Source organism: Ixodes scapularis, unplaced genomic scaffold (genome assembly GCF_016920785.2).
Source record: "Ixodes scapularis isolate PalLabHiFi unplaced genomic scaffold, ASM1692078v2 ptg001158l_1___fragment_3__unscaffolded, whole genome shotgun sequence".
In the NCBI taxonomy this organism is placed as follows: Eukaryota; Metazoa; Arthropoda; class Arachnida; order Ixodida; family Ixodidae; genus Ixodes; species Ixodes scapularis.
In genome coordinates this window covers 819,759-844,079 of record NW_024610108.1, presented here as the reverse complement: position 1 = coordinate 844,079, position 24,321 = coordinate 819,759, and the positions used below count along the sequence as shown (strand labels likewise).

At 48.2% G+C, this 24,321-nt stretch overlaps 1 protein-coding gene across 1 annotated transcript in view; it reads left to right on the top strand.

Annotated features, from left to right (window-relative positions):
* LOC121048119 (endothelin-converting enzyme 2-like) overlaps positions 1 to 23,604 on the top strand; it is a 45,348-nt gene extending 21,744 nt beyond the window's left edge. The window contains exons 3-4 of the mRNA XM_040504042.1: positions 20,043 to 20,288; positions 22,005 to 23,604. Coding sequence (XP_040359976.1) covers positions 20,043 to 20,288; positions 22,005 to 23,519 — 1,761 coding nt within the window. The 3' untranslated portion in view covers positions 23,520 to 23,604. The remainder of the gene's footprint in view (positions 1 to 20,042; positions 20,289 to 22,004) is intronic.
* The last annotated feature ends 717 nt before the right edge of the window (positions 23,605 to 24,321 follow it).

Below are 24,321 nucleotides of genomic sequence, written 5' to 3'. Positions count from 1 at the left end.
GCTCGCCTCGCAGCTATGGTGACAAGATTTCACCAAAGAGGAGAGTGGACATGACAAGGCAATGGCTCTTTTGACAAGTTTGGAATGGGCAGAATCATATCCCAACTTCTTTGAAGGTGGTTCATACGAACAACCAACATGTGAGGCCTGAATATTGCCGCCCGCAGAGCCGAGGAAGCAACGCTTGGTAAAGGTGTTCTTGAAGATTCCCGTTAATTCTCGTAACAGACGTAACTTTCCTTCTGCTTTGTTATTCTCGAAAGTGCTAGTTCATCCTCGCCTCGAGCGCGCGACACTCGAGCCTTCTTTGCCGAACTTTCGAGATAGTGACGCACGGTAGATAAGCAGCTACCCGCGACATTGTCGAGTCAGTCTCGCTCGCGCTCTGTAGTGCCGCCGAATCGTCGCCCGCTTTTCTGCTGCCTCGACGCTCTTCCGTTACTTGTTTTTGTTTGGCACAAGTTCGCCAATTAAACCTTTATGTTTCAGTTCACTCTTCGTCTTCTCGTCGGCTTAATTCGTGAAAATATTAAGGGACAGGTCCAAAAATTTCATAACACATTCTGGCTTGAACATCAGGCCCGGGGAGTATTGATTTTGACCTATCCGAGTTTTCTAACAAAATACTGGTGTTGGAGCTGGGGCGGTTCTTCGAAACAATGTATTGTCCTGCACACTAAAGTTATCCTTTGTTGTACTACATATACATCCTAGACACGGCGTCTACTTTTGTCGGTGAATACATTATGGACACACGTTTCCTAGTTTGTATCTAGTGGCGTCTCATCGCAACGGCTGGCTTTCCTAATCATAACAGGCTCGACCCGTCATTCATGTTTGAGAGACAAAACCGCAATGTCCATCGCACACACACAAGAAAAATCTCTCGGGTGAGTTTGTTTTCTGCTGCTCGCTTACTGCATTCGAGGGCAGAGCACCCGGCGTTTCAGCGTAATCTTGCTATCCACAGCAACACAGAACCTGCCACTTTTTCACTAAACTCATGGGACACAAGAGCTTTCTTGCGTCATGACGTAGCAGGGGGAGACACCAAGAGAGCGCTGCAAAGTTCTCTTTTCTCACAAACCAGCAGATCCTTTTATCTTAGAGACGTATTTCGATTGAAGGGAAGAAAATCCCTACCACTTCCACGGAGCCGAACAAGAGCAGCACGAGAGAGCGCGCGAAGACGACCGTGGTTCATACATGTGACGTAACAACAAAGATAACCAGGTGCGACCAACATGTTTGATGGTCTCTAAAAGGCACGGCGCAGGCTTGGGGTAATTGCAGTCTACAATCAACACCGTCAAAGCTGACAGTCTGGTATCCTTATCATTTCCGCCGATAAAGCAATATTTGATGAAAAATGTTCTTGCCACTACTTTCCTTTCTCTCGTCCTTCTGAATAAATTCAAATTCAAATTCGTTTATTTTGTTACAAACAGTACATTTGTAACAGGCCAGCTGGAAAAAAAGCGTCAGACCTGCAGCTTGACGAGTGCCAGCGCCCCAGTACAAGGTAAGAGTGGCACTGGCACACACAGACAAAAAAGAGAGAATATGCGACACATACATAGGCATACACCTATACAAAGGATAAACACAAGAAAAACATCAAGAATTGAACTTAGCAATCAAGAGTATACAAAAGAGCTGACAGTCTGATATCTTGATGATATCCTGATGAATATGATCAAAGTTTATCCCGGCGGCGCTGGGTCAAAACCAGCCGGGAAGTGCTGCCCGCCAAAGGCCGGAGTTCGCCTCTGGGCAGTATTTGTAGAATATTTTTACGTTATTGTTTTGTTCGGCCAGACTCGGCGGCCCCGCGTTTCGAAAACGAAGTGAACGTCGCAAAACACAAACAGGCCTTCGTTCGGGTATCTGCGGTTCCCAGGCCCCGGAATGTGAGGGGGGTCATAAACGGAGGGGCGCTCCTGGCCTTCGGCTCGGACACATCTGGAACGCATCGCACCACCCCGCCTCTCTCTCCCCCCTTTGCTGTTGTTCTCTCTTTCCCTTGCCAGTGTCGGTGACTTTGTCCTTTGTATTTGTACAGAAATAAACCAGTGGTCTTTTCTCAACGAAACGTATCGGACGCTTCCTGACGTTCTCCTACGAACGCAACGAGTTTAAACTTAACGTAAATTCAGTCTTTTATATATAGAAGTTCCCACAATTTTGGTGCCGAAACCCGGGAGAACGTCAGGGAACTCACTCTGGCAAACAGACACTCAACGGAAGCAGCGACAGCCTCACGCAGTGAAGCCAACGAACAACGTGAACGAGCGGCTGCAATGGAGAAACTGAAGAAAAAACGAGCGGTCGTCCGAGCTGCGGTCACCAGGATTATCAACGAGATGACTACAGCAATGAAAGGAGCTCCATCGCAGCAAGGTGAGCTTGACGAAAAACTTTCTCTCCTTGCTTTAAAAGAAAAATCGCTTCGTGAGCTTGACCAACAAGTAGCCGACCTGACCGACGTGAACGATATCGAGGAGGAAACGGAAGCTAGCCTCGGTTATGAAGATGCTATCAGCATAGCCAGGACTAGAGCCTTGAGGCAGCTACAAGAAGTCACGAACAACGAGACAACCTCCTCTACCTCTAGCAACGTGTCGCGTATGGAGGTACAAAGGGGTAACGGCGCAACTGTCCCAAACGTAAAGCTACCCAAATTGGAGTTACCGAAGTTCAACGGAGAGCTGGCGGAGTGGCAGACATTCTGGGATCAGTTTCAATCGTCAATCGACCAGAACCTAGCATTGTCTCCCGTAGACAAGTTCAAATATCTCAAAGTGTATCTGGTCGGCCGAGCGGAGTCTGTCATCAAAGGTATTCCGGTAACCGGGGACGACTATGGCACGGCCGTAGAACTACTGAGGAAGAGGTTCGGCCAACCCTCCGTCATCGTCAACGATCACCTCACGCACCTGTTGAACGTTAAACCAATCACTATGTCAGATGCGGCGAATGGGCTCCGCGGGCTCTATGACGATGTGCAGACACGCATGCGGAGCCTCAAAAGCTTGGGAGTTGACTCAGATTCGTATGGGGTACTGTTACACACTGTTCTCCAAAGATCTCTTCCTCCTGAGCTCATTCTCAGATACAATCGGAGTTTGATTGTCGAAAAGCGACCACAGACCGAAGGCAGAGACGACCTCGCGAGGTTGCTTGAGTTTATTGAAATCGAGGTGGAAACCAGAGAAAAATGCCGACAGCTCACTCCCCACGCGAACCAACGAACGGCGCCCGAATCGCGCCGCCGAGAGCTTCGCTCCGAAAAGGGAGGCTCTGCGGCGGCATTGACCAGCGCCGCGAAGTCAGAAATGAGGCGCTGCGTATTCTGCGGCTCTAACGAGCACATCTTGGAGAACTGTACGTCACCCCTTACGATCCAAGAAAAGAAGGAAAAACTGAAGGCGGAGTACAGGTGCTTTCGGTGCACAAAGCAGTTCCATCGCTCCCGAGAGTGCAGGTCCGCCCAGAAACTATCGTGCGCAAGGTGTTCTAGGAGACATCTAACCGTGATGTGCGACCCCGAGTGGGCAGGAGCAGGGCAGTCGACGAGCTCTGACTCAACCCCACCTCAGTTTATTGGCATCTCGAGCGCCTGTACAACCAACCACAATCAGGTGCTCCTTCAAACGGCCAGGATGCGAGCGAGGGGTAAGACCGAGACTTCCCTGCGAGCACTAATCGATGGAGGCAGTCAGCGAACCTTCATCCGTCGAGACACCTCCGAAAAACTTCGATGTAGACCAGTTGGAGAGGAGGAGTTAACGATATTCGCTTTCGGTGAGTCGGCGCGTGGTACGAAAAGAAGATGCCGCCGGGTGGAGCTTATACTTCGAAGCCACCACGGAGACGCCGAAATCGTCATCGAGGCCTTGGAGGTTCCGGAGATCTGCGGAGAGATTTTGGGCATCACTGATGGTGATCTGATCAACAGCCTACAAGGGCAAGGGATCACACTCGCTGATCTACCTGTGGGGGACTGTCAAAGGGAGCGTGGAGTGAGCATTCTAATAGGAGCGGATTACTATTGGAGGGTCACCACCGGGAACGTGCATCGCGTCAGCCCTTCACTGACCGCCGTGGAGACTATCTTCGGGTGGTCTCTGCAGGGCCCCCTGAAGGTGAACAACGCTGCCAACGTATGCGCAACGACAGCCGTCTTCAGAGTCAACGTTGACGAGACCCCAGGGTGCATCGCAACTGAACTGCGTGCATTCTGGGATCTTGAAAGCCTTGGCATTAAGGACACCTCCCAGAGTAGCGGAGGTAATGAGTCATCGAAAGAACTGGTGACTTCTTTCAACTCGTCCCTGATAATGACTGACGGCAGATACGAGACCCGCCTCCCTTGGAAGACCTCAGAGCGTCAGTTGACGAACAACAAGGAGGTTGCTTCTGTGCGCTTGACAGCCTTGCTGAAGAAACTTCGCCGAGACAACTGCCTGCTAACGCAGTATGACAAGTCGATAAGGGAATATATGAGCAACGGCTTTGCTGAAAAAGTTCCCCCTGAGGATGAAGACGGGCCCAGTGGCATGACGTATTATATGCCTCACCGGGCCGTGATCAAGGAGGACCGCGAAACCACAAAAATTCGCATCGTGTTTGACGCCTCGTCACATGCTCCAAACTCTGCCTCGCTTAATGATCATCTTCATGCTGGGCCCAACTTGAACCCAGAGCTGCTGCAAGTGCTTTTGAACTTCCGTGAGCACCCCATCGCTCTTTGCGCCGACATAGAAAAGGCGTTTCTGCAGGTCTCCCTCGCCCCGGAGGACAGAGACGCTCTTCGCTTTTTCTGGTTCAAAGATATGCCCAGGGGTGACGAATTGGCAAACCCGCCTGAGACATGGAGAATGACGCGACTGCCCTTTGGGGCGTCATGCAGCCCCTTTCTGCTTTCAGCCACGATTCGACATCATTTAGACACTGTAAGGGGAACGTACCCCGAGACTGCGGGGATCATCGACACGTGTCTGTATGTTGACGATTTGCTTACGGGCGCGGAGACAAATGTTCAAGCTCGTGTAATTTACGAAGAAGCCAGCGCCATCATGACAGGAGCGGGCATGAAACTATGCAAGTGGAACACAAACGACAACGACCTGCAGCGTGTCTTCAACTCAAACGAAGCGAACGACAGGTCAGAAACCACAGGCCAAAACGCAGAAGTCGTAAAGATCCTTGGCCTGCTCTGGAACAGAGTGGATGATCGGCTAACTGTCAACCTGGAAAATGTACTCGGGTTCGTGGACAACACCAAGCTCACCAAGCGCGGTCTTCTCCAGACATCTGCCCGAATATATGATCCGTTCGGGGTGATCGCCCCCGTCGTCGTCACAGTGAAGCTATTGTTTCAGACACTTTGGGAGCTGGCACTGGGATGGGACGAACATCTTCCTGACAACATCGCTGGGGAATGGTCGGACTGGTGTTCCCAACTTTCTGCGCTTCGGGAGATGTCGATTCCACGAAGATACACCAGCCTGAAGGGGGACAGCGACGTCACGACTGTCCAACTTCATCTGTTTTCCGACGCTAGTCCCAGGGCCTACGGTGCAGTGGCCTATCTCAGGACAGAGAGTGAAACCGACGTAACGATTACGCTTCTCATGTCCAAATCAAGAGTCGCTCCACTTAAAAGGCTGACTCTACCAAGGCTTGAACTCATGGGAGCCTTACTGGCGGCAAGGTTGCACCACTATCTCATCGGCACGCTGAGGACACCGCTGCAGGCTGTCTACCTTTGGACTGATTCGACCATCGCCATGCACTGGATCAAGGGGTCTGCCTTGAAGTGGAAGCCCTTTGTCGCGAACCGCGTAACGGAAATTCAGCAACTGACGAATCCTGTGCAATGGGGGCACTGTCCAGGCAACGAGAATCCTGCAGACCTGTTGATTAGGGGACTGACGGCTCCTACGTTGGTTACTAGCGGACTCTGGTGGAGAGGACCGGACTGGCTGCGGGGTTCCCAAACGGAATGGCCCCAACGGACTCCGAGAGAACGACTGGACGACACCGACATTCATCTGCAGGAGCAACGGGGATCGAGGCCATGTGTCACTCTTGTTGTTATGGAGCCTCTCATTCCATTGCAACGCTACAGCAGCCTGAATCGTCTCCTGCGGGTCACGGCGTGGATCCTGCGTTTTGTACGGAATTGCCGGCGAGTTCAGAGAAAGCAAGGATCATTGACAGCACAGGAAATGAGCGACGCGGAAGAATTCCTGGTGCGACAAACGCAACGTGAAGAGTTCGGGGAGGAACTGGCCGCAATACAAGACAAGGGGGAGTGCAGCAAGGGGTCTCCGTTAAGTTCGTTGGGGGCCTATCTTGACTCTAATGGCATCCTTCGCGTCGGGGGAAGGTTGCAGAAGACGCAACGTCAGCTGGAAGAAAAGCACCCAATCATCCTGCCTCCCAAGCACCTCTTCACTGAGCTGCTTATTCGCGCGACCCACGAACGTCTACTTCATGCGGGTCTTCGTGACACCGTAACGGAGATCAGGGAGAGGTATTGGGTCATAAGGGCTCGACAAGTGACGAAGCGAATGCTGAAACGGTGTGTGACTTGCAATCGGCTTCACTGCAAGCCGGCTTGTGAACCTACAGCACCCCTGCCGGGCCTGCGGGTGAACCCGGCCGATCCCTTCGAGGTCGTTGGCATGGACTTTGCAGGTCCTCTCTTCGCTAAGGAGTGTGGTGTTGTGAAAAAGTGCTACATCCTTGTGATAACGTGCGCCGTCACGAGAGCTGTGCACCTGGAACTTGTCAGTGACCTGACAACGGAGAGGTTCATCTTGGCCTTCAGACGCTTCATCTCTCGAAGAGGAGTGTGTCGTGTTGTGCTGACTGACAATGCTCAGACATTTCGCAGGGCCGACAAGGAACTCGGAGAACTTTGGGACTGCATACGGAGAGAGGAGGTTTCTGCTGTGTTCGCGTCCCTCCGTGTGCAGTGGAATTTTATTGTTGAGAGGGCTGCCTGGTGGGGCGGGTTTTGGGAACGGATGGTGCGATGCGTCAAGACTGTTCTAAAAAAGGTCTTGGGTCATGGGTTTCTGAAATTCGAAGAACTGAGCACAGTGTTGACGGAAGTCGAGGCTGTACTAAATTCCAGGCCTCTAACGTTCGTCTACGCTGAGACATCCGAACCAGACCCGCTCACACCAGCGCATTTTCTTGTAGGGAGACGACTTACGTCGATCCCTTCATGCGAACGTCGCCTCGTCTCTGAGTCCAGCGCCGCCGACATTCAGAGGCGCTGGAAACACAGGCAGGCGCTTGCTGACCAGTTCTGGAGAAGGTGGCGTCGGGAGTATTTAAACGAATTACGTTCTGCGCACCACTCCCGACCCACCAAGTCCACTGGACTTAAAGAAGGAGACTTTGTAATCGTATATGAACATTTACGGCCACGGCAGAATTGGTGCACGGGCCGTGTTGTCAAAACTTTCCCTGGGCGCGATGGACGCGTGCGTTCATGTACAATAAGGATCCCCCATGGAAAGGTCATTAAACGACCGGTCCAACTTCTGTATCCGTTAGAGTCTTTGAACTAATGAGCAATTGTATGCTCATTGCGGGGGGAGATGTTTGTAGAATATTTTTACGTTATTGTTTTGTTCGGCCAGATTCGGCGGCCCCGCGTTTCGAAAACGAAGTGAACGTCGCAAAACACAAACAGGCCTTCGTTCGGGTATCTGCGGTTCCCAGGCCCCGGAATGTGAGGGGGGTCATAAACGGAGGAGCGCTCCTGGCCTTCGGCTCGGACACATCTGGAACGCATCGCACCACCCCGCCTCTCTCTCCCCCCTTTGCTGTTGTTCTCTCTTTCCCTTGCCAGTGTCGGTGACTTTGTCCTTTGTATTTGTACAGAAATAAACCAGTGGTCTTTTCTCAACGAAACGTATCGGACGCTTCCTGACGTTCTCCTACGAACGCAACGAGTTTAAACTTAACGTAAATTCAGTCTTTTATATATAGAAGTTCCCACAGTATTACCGCCGTCGATGGTATGAAATCATTCTACTGTTTTAGTTTTCTAAGTACTCACTTTGATATAAGACTGTCAACTTTGACGGTGTTGATTTTAGAATGCAATTACTCCAATCCTACGCTGTGCTTTTTAGAGACAATCAAACATTTTGGTAGCAATTGATGATCTCTGTTGTGACGTCACACGTATGAACCACTGTCATCTCCACGCTCTCTCTGGTACTTCTCTTGTTCGGCGCCTAGGGAGTTGTAGTGATTTTTCCCCCCCTTCAACTGAAAAGTGTCACGACGATAAACAGATCTGCGGGTTCATGAAAAAAGACAACTTCCCGGTGTTCTTTCGACCACTCCTCGTTCTACGTCATAACGCAAAGAAGCTTTGTGTTCCACGAGTTTAGACGTTACAAATAAAAACCACAAGAATGTGCCACCGAAACAAGTCGTCATCAGTATTCGGTGACAGGTTAACGCCGCAGTAAATGCTTCGCCTTCAGAGCGAGTTCTCTGCTTCAAGGGGCAACTTCGCTCAATTCCGGAAATTTCCGGATAATGAGTGATTTCACGATAAACATTGGCTTCACGAAGAATGGAATATATTTTGCTCAAATCCTACTCAAAAATGAGCAGAAATCAAAACTCAAACTTCGGCTCCGTCGGGCAACATTGGAATCGGGCCTCGGAAAGGCACGGGAAAGGTACCACTCGATTCTTTTTGTTGACCAGCCATAAAAAGGGTGAAACTATACATCGTTCCCAAAAACACTCAACCCCAGGAGCAACAAACCGTTTTCGAGCCCAGTCACTGAGTTTGAGGGGGGATCGGTGGCCGAGTGGTCTAGCGCACACCAGCTCGGAGCACGTGGAGCGAAAGCTCGCGCTGCAGAACCCAGGGATCCTGGGTTCGAGCCCCACCCCTGCCCGTTTCGATCTGGATGAGCATCGTACCGGCGTGCGGTCGTGTATCACTACTGCGTGATGCACGTTAAAGACCCCAGGCTAGCGGCTGTACCGCACTAGTTAAATTTCTCATCTGCAGCTGGGAGACTCGTCGCCCCTGTGAGGCAGACCAAGTTCTAGGCTGTATAAACACACACACAACCCAATTTTTTTTTTCACTGAGTTTGAGGCTGGACTCTCACCGGCGTCCCTCCTAACCCTAACCGAGTGGGCTGTGATTAAAATAGCCGCAGCCTGCGTAGGCGCAGTTTCAAACGCTGCTGGCGGCTAAATTCTCGTCTTTTCCCGCTATATTTTGTGTTTCATGGTACATGTATTTTCCCGAGGATATTGAGAAAGCATTGTGCCACACTTAAAAAAAAAAAAGCAAAAAAAAAAAAAAGCTGTAAACTATTTTTGTTAGGTACGCGCGCGACTGAACGTATTCGACTGGAATGTATAGTTCTAGTTTTTTTTTACGTTAGGTTTTGACGGCGCCAGAGATTCGCCGGATGTAAAATGACAAAGTGCTTTGCTGTCAAAAATAAATTTAAATTAAATAAACCAAAAGGCTTGAATTTTTCACGCTCACAAATAACGTGTTTAGCGATGGACAGGAACATTCGAACAATAAACATATCGTACGTACCACAAGATGCTGCATTATCCGAAAAGAATTTATTTGAGAAAGATCTCAAATAACACGGTCACACTCGACGACAGTCACGTCTTGACAATCGGACGAAATCCTAGATGACTTCGTTTTGGGGCACGTTTTTGGGACAGCTTCCTTTTTTCACAACCGCACCGAGGCAAAGCAATGAACGCAACTGACCCGTTTCTCACCCCAACCCGGACAACTATTTTTGGAGCCAACTGAGGATTCTACGCGGATTATCTGTAAGAGGGGGGGAGAACACTTACCGGCCCTATTTCTCATAATGGAAGATAACACAAAAAGGGTACGCAGCACGCGTAAAAAAAATTAAGTGGAAACTTTCTAGAGGGGCGACAAAACGTCGAATGCAAAACCGCAAAAAAAAAAAAAACGTAGGTAGAGAACCGCGCTGAGCGGGTCTTCACAGTCCGAGAGAGTGACAGAAAATTTCTACCTGATAGAGGGCGCGAGAGTCGCACCAGCCGCATCAGCATCAGGAAAGGTGCATACTTGCACCTACGTGGGGAGCACGTGGCCCTGCCACATGTAAGTTGGATGTTTGATTGTATAGAATCTGGGCCGTAGCGTTCCGCTCGCTTCCGCCTGGCAATGTTAACATGAACGAAGAAAAGACGAGGTTGGCGAGGCCGAGGCAGCGAGGCCCCGACGGCCCCGAGGATCAGAGAACGGACCGCGATCATCAGCTCATCGCTCTTCATTGTGCGTCCGGAAACGTTTACCACACAACACTCGAGGAGCGGGCGCGGTGCGCGATGCGCCAGCGTTGCGCGTCTGTAGAAGTGCGTCCTCGACCGGTGAGACATGCAAGACCTTGATGAGCGGCGATGGACCACGACGAGAGGACGAGCGGAGCCGCTGTGCGCTTTGGGCAAGCGAGAGTGCATGGCATGGGTGAGACCACGAAATGGCTTGCAGTATGAACGCCTGCAGAAACCTTCCGGCGGGAAGCTTGTTTCACCGGCACGCCCTTGTTGTATTACGTCCTGAACTTCGCCTTGACGTGAGCATATATGCGGTTGTCTTAGCTGGCCGAGAATTACCGAGCTGCTCAGACGATGAATTTCAGTCCTTGGTTGGACCAGTAAGTGGACTTCATCGAAGTAGAGTTTCCTTCGCTTTAAATCTGATGGATTCGACAGTCATGTCAGGTGTGCCCCTGGAAGGCGCTCTTGGTGCTGCTTCAGTGGCTTCATCAACCCGTAGCGTTGGCTGCGCTCTGAAGTAACCTGAAACGAAGCAAATATTCTGATCTTGGGGTTTTATAAGCGAAACCAACCTAGGTCATTTGGCCCACCCCAGCGAAAAAACCGTGGGTTCTTTTCAAATTGAGTTGATCCCACGTTGGTCAGAGTACATATTAATAAAACACCCTCGTCAAACTAAGCTGCATGACTCCCAATGTTGGTTCTCTTGCATACTAAGAACATGTCCAATCGTATTGTGAACGTGTGTGAACGTTCAACAAAAAAATTGACTCGGGCGTTCACCAAATAATCGCTCTAAGAATTCGCAAGTATTTTACTTTCTGTTGATGCAGAACGCATTTATAATGTAGAATAAGGTTACGCACATTGTTGAACGCTAGTATCCGAATGCACGATGGTAACAGAGTGTAAAAAAACACGATTTCTTGAATTCATTGTTACACAACCATATAAAAGCCACCAGGCGCAGTCATAGTGCAGTCAGCTGCAGCACTCATGAATAGAACCGTGGTCGAACCTGGTGCGACTCAGTGCATACACGCAACCATGTACCATTTAATGGTCCCGTGTGGTTCATGTTTAAAAGTGAAATCGGCGAGGAGGATGAGAAAGAGGGGAGAGCGACATGAGGGGATAGAGTTGTAAATCAACGTGGCTGACGTCATGCCCTCCGCGTTGCGAAAGGCATGGCCATGAGGTGGTACGAGATGTCGCGTGATCCTCTACGCAAAGACGGGCGGGGTCGGGGCGGGCTACCGATGGGGGGGGGGGGGGGGGGGGGGGGGGGCGTGTGCCAGGCGCAAATGTCGTCTGCACCGCAGTCCTCATGACGTTGTCGTGTCTACGATTTCGGACGGCGTCTGCACAACTGCGACATCAATCTGCTCATGTAGTGCGAACGAAACATTGAGAGACAATCATCACAAACTGTGAGACGACGGCGGCGGTTATGACGCGGGGACGACGGTAAAGGCCGGACGGCTCTCAAGAAGCGCGGTGCGCAAGCGCGTTACGCCAATCACGTGGACACCGCTGAGCGCCGAGAAGAAAACCTTGCTCACATCAGCTGTATCGCTTGCCCGGAGAAGTAAAAAATGAAAGACGTTTCCAACTCCCTGTAATGCGGAATTAAAGCGCAGCTCTCTCGAGGAGGAGGGGAGGGTACGCAGAGGAGAGTACTCTCCTCCGTACTCTCTCCTCTTCCTCTCCTTCTCCCCTCCTCCCTTCCTCCTTCCCCTCCCTCGCCCTCCCTCTGTCCTCTCTCGCGACGTCACACGTAACGTCACGTGTGACGTAATTATGGGAAACGTCCCATAATGCAAAGTGCGCTTACGCCGACGGCGACGGCGACGCCGCTCAAGCCGGAAACGGGCGCCTAAGAGCAGCGGTCTAAAACAAAGTGACAAGATTGATGACGTGTAGCTCAAGGTTGGCCACAACAACGCCATGACCTTGGCTGCGCTGTTGATTGAGCCTTAATTCGCCACATAGAGTCTGCCGATTTGTTCAACTTGGCCCGTACCAAAGTTTGCCGGATCGTTTAAGAAACGTTGAGGCCGATCTAATTAACAATATTTGACGCGCGGTTTTCCGAGGTGATACAAAAAAAGCATTGCATTTTTTTTTTTCAAGAACAAAAACGAAGCGGAGTTGGGAGCCGTGTGCAGCTATAGAATCCACCGTGGTAACGAAAAACTAGCGACACGAATCGTTGCGGCACAATGGGGAACTAGGCCCGGGCACGAGACAAGATCTGCACAGAGCTGCCGACAGATCGCACTGGCGGCCCCGATCGCGTATAGGGAGGCTCTAGTGAGGGTGGGTGCAACTAAAATTCTAGAGAGCGTTTGCAATTTAATTGCGGCGCCTAAGGGAGAGGATTGGGAAAGGATATGCGCCAATGTTGTCTGCACGAGAGCAGGCGCCCGCTCTGTTGCAACTCTGTTGCTCCATGCGGCTTTCCTTCTCTCGCCTCCCATTACAAGAAACGAACGCCTTGTCGTAGCCTTTCTCGCTTCCTTCTCAACCCGGGAATCGCAAACGTCAAGAGGAGAAAGCAGGGTCGCTTGACAGGCAGCAACGTCCAAGACGGCGGAATTTACCATTTTTCGCATTACACAAATACTTAACCTATTGGAACACAACTGGTGGTCATGGAAAAGTAATCAATTATAACTTGCGTAAATTATTCAAGCATGTTAATAGACTCTTATGACCTGAGTTAAAAAATAAAACGTCCCTTCGCCCCATTTACTTCCAGCAAAATTTAGCAACTACATGGGGTCCATATCCCATGATCCCTGATCTAGCGGTTTCACCCAACCTCACTTGAGCCTCCCCAATCGCGTGTGCTGCAACAGCCTCCCCCCCCCCCCCCCCCCAAACCCTCTCTCCCCCTCTTCTGGGTATTCTATATTCTGGCCGTTTGTTACTATGACTCTTCTGGTTCAATTGCGATTTAAAAGGAATGCTTGTTTGAGCCCGGAACATTTGAATGCAGTTCTGTGCTGAACAGCTATCTTCGAAAAACGCACGACCCCGAAGAGTTGCAAGCACGCGACATATCAAACTGAAAAGAAATCATGCAATTTTTTTATTGTATCTTCAGGCGAACAACACAGTTTTGCAGGAACTTGTTCATGTGGGCTCCACGACTGGATTGCGGACTTTAAGAGTATCTTGATGAAGTCTGGCTTCACTGGGAAAGGTGAACTTCTTCCGATAAGGAGATGACCGCCTCGTTCTGCAAATATGTAAAAGAAACAAAGCCTATATCCACTCCATGTGCGGTTGCTTCGGGGCACATTTCGATCGGTTCCACGTTCAGCGAGAATAATTTGCGAAGTCTTCGGGGAGGTTAAAACTTAAGTCAAGTAATATACGTCTTTATATATATATATATATATATATATATATATATATATATATATATATATATATATATATAACGGGCATGGTGGCGGGAGGCCGAAGGCGTGGGTATATAACTGAGAAGAAAAAACCCTTAGTGAAAACAGCAACAACGGACGATTTAATCTTCGACGTTTCGGCCGGAGTCCGGCCTTCGTCAGGAAGAACTTTTACAGATGAACGCGGGTGGTATTTATACAATGCTATGGTCGAGTCCAAATTTCGGAGGGGTGACGGTTGAAGCTTTCGAGAGAGGGAAGCGTAGGGCAGTTCTTATCCGGGTGAAGAAGCTTGACGGTCGGTGCCAAGTTTCAACGATGGCGGGATGAAGGTTGTAGCTTCTTGGGAGGGGGCGCAGGGTGACTTTGTGTCCGGGCCGGCAGCGGTGACCTCTATAGACGATAGCGTACAATAGACGAAAGTTACACGCGCAATAATGTGCTGTCTCCAAAAAAAAAAAGAAAAAGGGGCGGCACGGTCACTTGTGTGGATGCAGGCATGCGTGAGTCAAACCTGGAACGGAACAATGTTAAACCTAGAAGTAAAAAGAAATACAATGGATATCAGAACCTGGAAATAAAAGAAAAGTTAATGGTCCAGTTACGGCCCCAAACACAGTACCACTGTTAACAACAAAATCTAAAAAAAAAAAAAAAGTGTTTTCTGATCGCTGGTGCTATTCGTCTTTTAGCATTTTAATCGATGCCAGAGTACCGGGGCTTTCATTTATTCCTTGTTTAATAGTGTTAAATCGGTAAATTAGGTAGAATTCACGCTGTTGAAGTTCGCGATTTGATTTAAATCCAGATTCTAGGAGCGTGACTGACAATTTATCAAATGAATGCTTTGGGAGAGCGAGATGTTTGGATAAAGGCAGTGCCGGAAGATTTATGGCGTGAGATTTGTGATTATTAAAGCGCAGTCTAAATGCCGTTCTAGTCTGCCCTATGTATTGCATTTTGCATACCGTACTCTCGAATAAGTAAATGACACTCGACGATTCACATGTTAAGTTCCCTTTAATTTTGATCGAGAACTGCGAGTGCGTGCTGCTGGCCGTGCTTGTGTGCTGCATCTGTTTACAGATTAGACATCCTGGGTGCCTGCAAGGCCTACATTCGTTGCGTGGTGGCGATGAATTTATCCGAGAGTTTACTAGCGCGTCTTTGAGGTTACGCGATCGTCTGTGGACTACCCCCGGGGCGGATGGAAACGCGCGTTTAAGGCGCTCGCTTTGTTCGAGAATGTTATAATGTCGTCTCAAGACATTATTTACATTAGGATGGTTTATGCTATAAGTTAGACATAGATTTGTGCGTTGTGTGTCGCTTTGCGTGGGGCGCGGGCTGATGAGGTCTGCGCGGTTCAGTTGTTTGGCTTTTCTGATTGCATCGTCGATTATACAGTGTGGATACTTTTGTTTCTCTAGCACTGATTTTAAATTTTGACTGCTCGGATCGAAATCTGTATCTTTTGAACAAATTCGTTTGAAACGATGAGCTTGGCTATAGGGAATGCTGTTCTTGCAATGGTGTGGGTGGTCGCTTTGATAATGAAGGTATTGCTGCCGATCTGTTGGCTTACGGTACAGGCTCGTGGCGAGTTTACTTTCGTCTATCTTAACGTTGACGTCTAGGAAGTTTATTTCGGTTTGAGAGTACGAATGTGTAAAGCGGATGCTCGGATGAGCAGCATTGTATCGACCTATGAAGTCCACCAGCTCCTCCTCAGTGTACGACCATACAATAAATATATCATCTATAAACCTTTTGTATATTAGCGGCTTTACGGGACATTCAGAAAGGAGCTGAGATTCTAATTTCCCCATGAATATGTTGGCATAGTTTGGGGCCATTTTGGTGCCCATCGCGGTTCCGCTAACCTGCCTAAAGTATTTATTGTTAAATTCGAACGTGTTTAGTTCTAAGACAAGCCTCGCTAGAGTAGCGACGACGTGTCCATCTAGGGGTAACCGGACAAAAGCTCACCGGACAAAAGCTCACCGGACAGAAGCTCACCGGACAAAAGCTCACTGGACAAAAGCTCACCCGTTTTTTGACAGACCCGGACAAAAGGTCACCCGTTTTTTGACAGACCCGGGCAAAAGCTCACCTCGATTTCCTTTTTTTTTTTCCTACCCGGGCGAAACACGGGCTGAAATAAAGTGCGGACGCAATGGACCCCTACCACAAAACAAAGGTGACATATTGAGCTTCCGGCTCAGCAACACTTCCTTTGATTTCCTCCTCCCAATACTCTGACTGACTGATTGGACCATTTTTAGCAGAACTCGTACCTCATCTACCATTGAGTTGCGAATTTTTTTAAAAAATACTTTGAAAGAACGGGAGTTTGGCCTATTGGAAAAGTACAAGACAGATGACCAATTTAGAAAATTGTGCGGGATTTTAGATAGGCTCGGGTTCCTTCCACCACAGCTTGTTCCACAAGAACTAACCACCAGAGAAAAGTCTACCGGTGACATCGGCTACCTGCTGGACTACTTTGATTGCACGTATGTCAAAGGCCGCTTCCGTTATGCTTCTGTTCCATCTGCGGCGGCACCCAGAGCAAATTCTTCCCTTCGCCTGACTCTGCGCCAAAGGCGACCGGAGTTTCCCCCGGTACGGTGGAATATGTACGACGCCACTCTTCAAGATAAAAACCGGATGAACACCTGCGAAAGATAGAGTACCGGGTTCCAGAAGCTCGTCGGCCACGCCCATCCAAGCCTCTTGAGGCTGATTGAATGCCTACAGCAAAATCAGGCGCTCGTTCCCACGTCATTGACAAAAGCCCGGAGAGGTGAGCCCACTGTAAAGCGTTTGTGAAAAATTACTCTGCACCTGCAGAATCGTCTTAGAAATATTTGCGAGGGCTTGCATGTACATCGAGATCTACCAAGACTGATGGAGCTAGTGGGGGACTGCATTCGCTTCTAACCAATCGATAAATAAACTTGTTTCTATTAAAATCAACAAACCATGCGCCTGTCATATTTAATCTATCGTTGCCTTTTTGTGTCGCACGCATGCACCTAAGTTTTCCGCACTCGTGTTAAGATCAACATGAAATTTTCTCGTGGTGAGCATTTGTCCGGGTCTCCGAAAATATGGGTGAGCTTTTGTCCGGGTCTGTGAAAGAATGGGTGAGCTTTTGTCCGGTGAGCTTCTGTCCGGTGAGCTTTTGTCCGGTGAGCTTTTGTCCGGGATTGCCATCTGGGGTATCCGGTTGTTTGTGGAACTCCACAAACAAGCGGATAGCACGAATAGCACCAGCGATCAGAAAACACTTTTTTTTTTTAATTTTGTTGTTAACAGTGGTATTGTGTTTGGGGCCGGAACTGTACCATTAACTTTTCTTTTATTTCCAGGTTCTGATATCCACTTTATTTCTTTTTACTTCTAGGTTTAACATTGTTCCGTTCCAGGTTTGACTCATGCATGCCTGCATCCACACAAGTGACCGTGCCGCCCCTTCTTTTTTTTTTTTTTTCGGAGACAGCACATTAGTTTGCGCGTGTAACTTTCGTCTATTGTACGTTATCGTCTATAGAGGTCACCGCTGCCGGCCCGGACACAAAGTCACCCTGCGCCCCCTCCCAAGAAGCTACAACCGTCATCCCGCCGTCGTTGAAACTTGGCACCGACCGTCAAGCTTCTTCACCCGGATAAGAACTGCCCTACGCTTCCCTCTCTCCAAAGCTTCAACCGTCACCCCTCCGAAATTTGGACTCGACCGTAGCATTGAATAAATACCACCCGCGTTCATCTGTAAAAGTTCTTCCTGACGAAGGCCGGACTCCGGCCGAAACGTCGAAGATTAAATCGTCCGTTGTTGCTGTATTCACTAATGGTTTTTTTCTTCTCAATTTTATATATATATATGGCCCTTCGTTTTGAAATATCAAAAATACCGAAAACCCAAAAGAGTCCGGCGTGGTGGCGCCTCCTGGATTTTTATCCTCGGAGAACATGGCGGCTCTCCAAACCTGTAGCAGAGGATAATCGGTCAGTCAGAAAATCGGACGGTCTTTTTTAGGTGCCCAACGGCCTCTCAGACTTTGAAAGGGAAATCGTCAAACGGCAGAAACAGCTGGGTTTGGTGTCTGTATCGTAGTTTTGGTTGTGACTCCTGCGGGGCAGCGTTTCAGGCGGAACCGGCGCGACGTGGCCCCTCACGTCGCTCAAAAAAGTCCACAGCTCGTAGTCTTCAACTTCGCGCCGTTTCAAAGAACTTGAGATCGCTGAAAGGGCCCTAAAATAACTTCAAACTCGAAAGTCAAGCGTCGTCTTCTCGCAGCTGGCCATTCGCGGGACGCCGGCGAGCACGACACCTCGGAGGCGTCAGAGAAACTCGACTCGCAGGACGGCTCAATATTTGACGTCACTGCAGTGGCGCGGATCGCGCGGAAACTTTAAGTTCGCCATTTGGAAATTGCTTTTTTCACTTCGCAAATACTGAATTCTCAAGTTTCGAGTTTTCGAGGGTAATGTGCAGGCATCTTTTCAGTCGTTTCGAATAAAAACTAAAACAAAAGAAGAGACTGACGTGTCAGTGCCCCTTCGACGTTCGAGGGCAACTTCATTGATCTCGTTTTTTCTACCTTAGGATTAAACATATCCACAGACAAATAAAAGTCACAGAATGCAGCTAAACCGCACCTACAGTTAACGCAAATCCGGGGTGCCACTCCTCCGCATATTTCTGATCACTGAAATCCTAAATGAATGTGCGTGCTTCGAGCGAAAACCACAACGTTGCTTGGACCTATAGCATGCTCCGATTGAACGGCCTTGTAGGACACGTGGACGGCAAAAAAGATCCCCCAGATCTGACGTGTCGACTTTGCCAACTTGGCGTCGGCGCCGTCGGCGGTCCGAGAGTCCGAGCCATCCGCGCCTTCCCGCTTCCACGTAGCGCGCCACGAGAGCAGGGAGCAGAGGAAACCGTTTCGGCAGGCACGGGCAGAAATTCATACGCTGGCGCTGCGGAATACGCAATCCCTTCGGGCGAGGGGCTTTACGATTGGCTCAGGGGCACAGGAAATGTTAACCGTATGCTGACTGAGGTCGTCTTCTACAGCAGCGCGTTGGAATATGGCGGTAAAAACAACCAGGAACATGTCGTAAGTTTTGAATTTATGTAGAAGATGAGATGCTGCGGCTCCTCACTTTGGTGAACGTAGGAACTTCGGCACTATATCCGGCTGGAGTCGTCCTTTAAGTAACACTTTTTTGAGAGCGCAGCCAATTAGAGTTGTAAGGCAGGGAGCGCGTGGTGAAGGCGGACCATCTACTGGGTTCTTAACCTGACCAAGACTAAAAGTGCGTACCGGTGTATAGAAATAACATTGGCACGTTGGGATATGTTGTGCCGCAATGCGTTCATGTTTTGCGTTCTAGCTCCCGAAACAAATCAGCATTTATCGGCTCAAACTCCTAGCTTTGACGGCAATCTGCTTTGTTCTACAATGAACCGGAGCGGATGCTACAAGCCATCGGATTCACTCTAGGGCTCTCTGAGTGTGCCATGGCCTCCGGAAGGTATGCAGCGATTCCCGGATCGCGCAGTCACTTGAGAAGCTGAAGGAGCCGAATTCGCTGGAGTTGCTGGTAGCATCCGCTGGGGTTCATTTAGTGGCGAAAAGGAGTGAAGCTCTGACTGGGCACTCTGACTTTGAACATTGCAAAGAATTCCTTGAGGTTGACACCCTGTTTTTGTACCCTCCTTGTGCTCCTTTGGTGTCGAAGTCAGGTACTACAATGCGAGGGACCTCCTTGGGAGTAGCCCTTAGGCACCTCCATTGGCAAGCTAAATTTTTGTGTCGGTCTTGGTTGTAGATTAATGAAGACGGTAGCTTAGTAAACGTAACCGCCTCGCCATGATTTTTTCTCTCTCTTAGTTTGTGCGATTGAAACGGTTTCGTAGCCGATGACTGCCATTTCAAGATGCACCAGGTAGACATAACGGAAGTATCCGCCCGAACTTTTCTTCTTTTATTTTAAGCGTCACATTTGCTCCACAAAATACAGCTTTGAACTCACACGAAATGTCGTGCCATTAAGTAATAGATAAAAATTCTGAAAACTCAGTTTCTCTTTTCTGTTTCGATTAGCTTTCTGGTTTGTTTCAACAACACTAGGCTATTTTTTTGTATTTTGAGCTCGGGTTTAGTTGTGCTTATATTGACAACCAATGTTTGTAGAGTGTTTTTAGTTGCTTTTATAGTTGAATTAATTTAGGACTTTAGCTGAATTGGCGACGCGTTAAATTTATATCTGCAGAAGCCAAAGCTCAATGCGAAGAAATTACAAGGAGGCGAATACCGTGACCAACCAGGCGCAATCACAGCTCCATCCGGAACCAGCTTAGAAGTTCCCGGAGGACACGATCAGGCGGATACCAAAGAAGCAGCCGAAGGGCAGCAAATCCTCACACCAGACGTCCAGCAGATTGCCTCGAAAGCTCGGAGTTCACGATCGGCGAGAGTCACCAAGAAACAGGAGGACATCGGAGACATCCGACATCTCGTAAGCAAGGCATGACCTAGAACCTTCTCTATGAAACAGCCTTTGAAACGGCACTATACCATGGGGAATGTGTTCCTTGTATTTGTTCGGATTTTTCCCGCGTTCCTTGACTAAGATAAGCTCTGAAGTGAGATCAAACACACTGATGGCGCGTGTAGATGTCTGCGCACAGAGTGCATAAAAGGTATCATCAAATATTAGCGCCGCACTGGCGTTGATCTAGGACACGAACTCAGTACGCGGTGATTTGTAACCGCGGTGCAGTGGCTTTTAGTATTCGAGCTCTCACTCTCACAAGCCTTGCCTTTGCATTTATATTACATTATAAAGTACTGAAATAGCTAGCCAGAGAAAAAAAAAAAGAAACAGCCAAATAAAATGTGGTTTTTATTTCAGAAATCCAACCTCCAACTTGCCAATATTTTGAAATGGTCTTGATTACGAGAATGCACTGCGTTTTTTTTTCCTTTACACGCAACGCTAAATTTGTTATCAACGGAAAGTGTATACTCTTAGCCTTTTGAAAATACTAAATATGTTGTGATATCTCAAATAGGTTACACGGAAGAATTTATCAAACTTTGACAAATATTGTCGCAGGGACACACTTTGACACTATTCATAACAAAAGTGAATATAAATAATCACAATAAAATGATTGATCATAAATAATCTCTATTTTGAGAGTGGCCTTAAAAGTTAGAATGCAATTCCAAAAAAATTCAAAACGTAGAAAGGATGTGACACATAACTTCTCCGATAGGCGAGAAAAAAGGTGAGTTTGCACCTCGGCTGCTTAAAATGTCCATAAATTAGAGAAAACAAATCGCCCGAACTTGCAGCTTGCACTCCCTGTAACAGAAGGGGTCTTTCCCAAAACATATATTTTATTCATCAAAATTTAAAATTCGACCCCAAGTCCGTGCCTGAGTTGAGATGAAACCACCCTTGTATAGTTCTCTCTCAAATTCTCTACCACACTGTATCACAAAATCAACGTAACTCGTAACGCGCCGTAACGTGTCATACTAGGACGTCTATTAGGCCAGGCACGAAGGTGCACATTTCTTTGAAGGAAATCCCGAGGCAGCAACCATCGATTTGCAAAACAGAGAGTACACAATCTCGTGACGACTGCTCTTTTGTCTCTTCAATGAGTTACTACATCTCGTAGTTTTGCTGAAGTCCGGGGGTTCAAATATCACTTTTGATGTACTTTGCCTGTATTTAACAAATACAAATATAAACGTCAAATGTAAATTAAAAACGTATTTTGCTTACACAGGCATGTATATTGAAGCAGAAACTAATGCTACATAGCTGTATACTTTGCCACCTTGTTCACTTCTGTATGCCGAAGGGGGTAGATACCTAGTCAGGCAGAAATGCCTTTTGCCACTACGTCCCTACCGTTCTTGGCCCGTGAAAATCCCAATAAACTTTAAACTTCAAATCGTTCGATTTGCTAAGTCATTTGATGCGATAAGATATAATAATCTTATTAATACGTTTACTTAAAAAAAGTTTTAGACGGTAGATTTTAGTTATTATGCTACTCACAATTTTTACCCGTCCCTAGTTGCAATCTTAATTAGGGTCGTATGCCCGAAGGAATACGGCTACAAAATAATTTCTTAATTAATCACAAAGTTGTCCACAGTAATGAGGTGTGCCAGCTAATTCAGTAATGTTTTTCTTCTCGTTTCAATTTCAAAGGTGGACTCCCCGCAGGCGGCAAGATCACCGAACAAACTGTCATGGCACGAAATGCTGATTACTAGAATTATGTTTTTCTTAACTCTGGTTGCCTTAACTTTAATCATCATGGTACTTATCTTCAGACTCCACCAATCACGCTCAGTCTCGCACTCTGATGTGTGTGACACCGAAGACTGCCTCGATTATGCCTACAGAATCACCCAGATGCTAAATCGCAACCTGAATCCTTGCAAGAACTTCAGCGCTTTTGTCTGCTCGGCCTGGACAGAAAATAATCAGAATATCGCCGCAGGAAGCGTAACAGATGGTGTCATCCAAAAATGGTTGAAAGAAATCACCAGCGCACTACAAAGCGATAACTTCAACGCTTCAGTCATCGAGGCCGGCAACAAGGCAAAAGCAGAATTCGCATCGTGCATGAATAGGACACACGAGGACCAAAGGGAGGTGCTGTCATCTTTGCGGAACTTTATGACTCAGAGAGGGCTGTCCTGGCCCGACAAATCTCCGGCGAACGTCAGCGCTCTTCACGTGCTTATAGACCTTGATGTCAACTGGCTCGTTCCCTTTTGGTTCAGGGTTCATATCTTGCCGACTTATGATTCCCGTCCCAGGGCTATACAGATCAGTCCATCAGCGCTTACGCGCATTTGGCACCTGCAACATCGAAGTGTGGCCCATTACAGCGTGACAGCCTACGCCATCTACTGGAGCTTCGTGTTCAGCCTGCTTGCGCAAGAAAAGGATGCCTCACTTTACGCAATCCAAGCCAAGCACGATTTCCATCTGCAAGAGCAGGTTGTGAGCGAGCTCCAAAGAGAACCGATTACATGGGAGCCTCACGTGACGTCAATAAAAGATTTGCTGCGATATCAAGACTGGCTGACAGGATTAAGAAAGGTGTTTGAAACCGCCCTTCCACTGCACGCGGACGTAACGGTCTATATCACCGATAAAAGGCACTTCGACAGAATGAGCAGAATTTTGGAACGCTTCAGTAACGATCAGTTAATAGCCCACATAAGCTGGTGGTTCGCTCAGTTCGGTGGCATTATTGCAATATCGGAAGCGCTGGTGGGCTTCTATGGCAGCCGAGGCGAGGCGGCCCAGAAGAGAGTTGACTTGTGCGCGAGAGGTGTGGAGTCTGTGTACTACCCCCTTTTAACGAGTACCTTCGCAAGAAAGTATTGGAAGAGAAACGACGAGAAGCGTGAACAATTTGCTCGGAAAAATAGAGGAGGCATCCATTGCCAGGGTTTCGTCTTCGAAGTGGATAGAGGAGGACGTGCGAAAAAAGATCATAACAAAAATCAAGAATGTGGTTACAGAAGTGTGGCTCGAAAAAGGTTTAAGTTCGGAGAGTGTCACGGAAATGTACAAGGAATTTCCGAACAAGGCAAATTCATTTCTCGATTTCTGGATCAAAACCCGTATCGCAATGCGACGTTACCTGTCAAGAACAAGATATCGGCTATCATCTTTCTCGAAACTGGAGAGTCACCGCTTATTTGAGTATAATTATTACCTGAACTCCATCTTGATGCACCTGACAATCTTAACACCGCCACTGTACTACTTGAAGGGCACAAAATCAATGTTATACGGAGGGCTTGGATTTTGGTACTCGGACTTGCTCGTCCGTTCTTTTGACCCGCACGGTGTTTGCATCGACGCACACGATTTGCTCGCCAACGCGTCCCAGTCGTCCCACACGGAACGGACCTACGTTGAAAAGGCGTTCTGTGGGTCTTTAAGAAAAAGCAAGGCATGTCCTCCTCCTCATATCAAGAACAGCGTCTTTCCACACTTACCTGCTCTGGATATTACACATGCGGCTTATGAAAAAGCCGTCGCAGTGCGGAACGACGTTCGTTTGAAATTTCTAGAGCACTACAGCCCGGAACAGGTCTTTTTTATTACGGTCTGCCCCAACACATGCCAAACCGATATTCAGGACCGGTGCAATGAATTTATGAAAAACTTTCAGCCGTTCGCGGATGCCTTCAACTGTCCTTTGGGGTCTGAGATGAACCCAGCCAAGAAATGTGATTTTTTCTGAAGCCTAAGCGACACCTATGGATGTTAGGACGAACTTGTTTTTCCCCTACGGTGAATCCACGTCACAACGAGGAAATTTGAAAAATTTGGAAGCAGTACAGACGTTTTCTATTCTCCATTTTTCTAAAATGTTCGCACAATATTTTTGTCACATTTTATAAAATAAACACGAAATATACTAGATGTTTAAATTTTCATTTAGGAGAAAAAAAAAACGAATGCTTCCAGGTGACATTTACTGCGCTGACACTGAAGT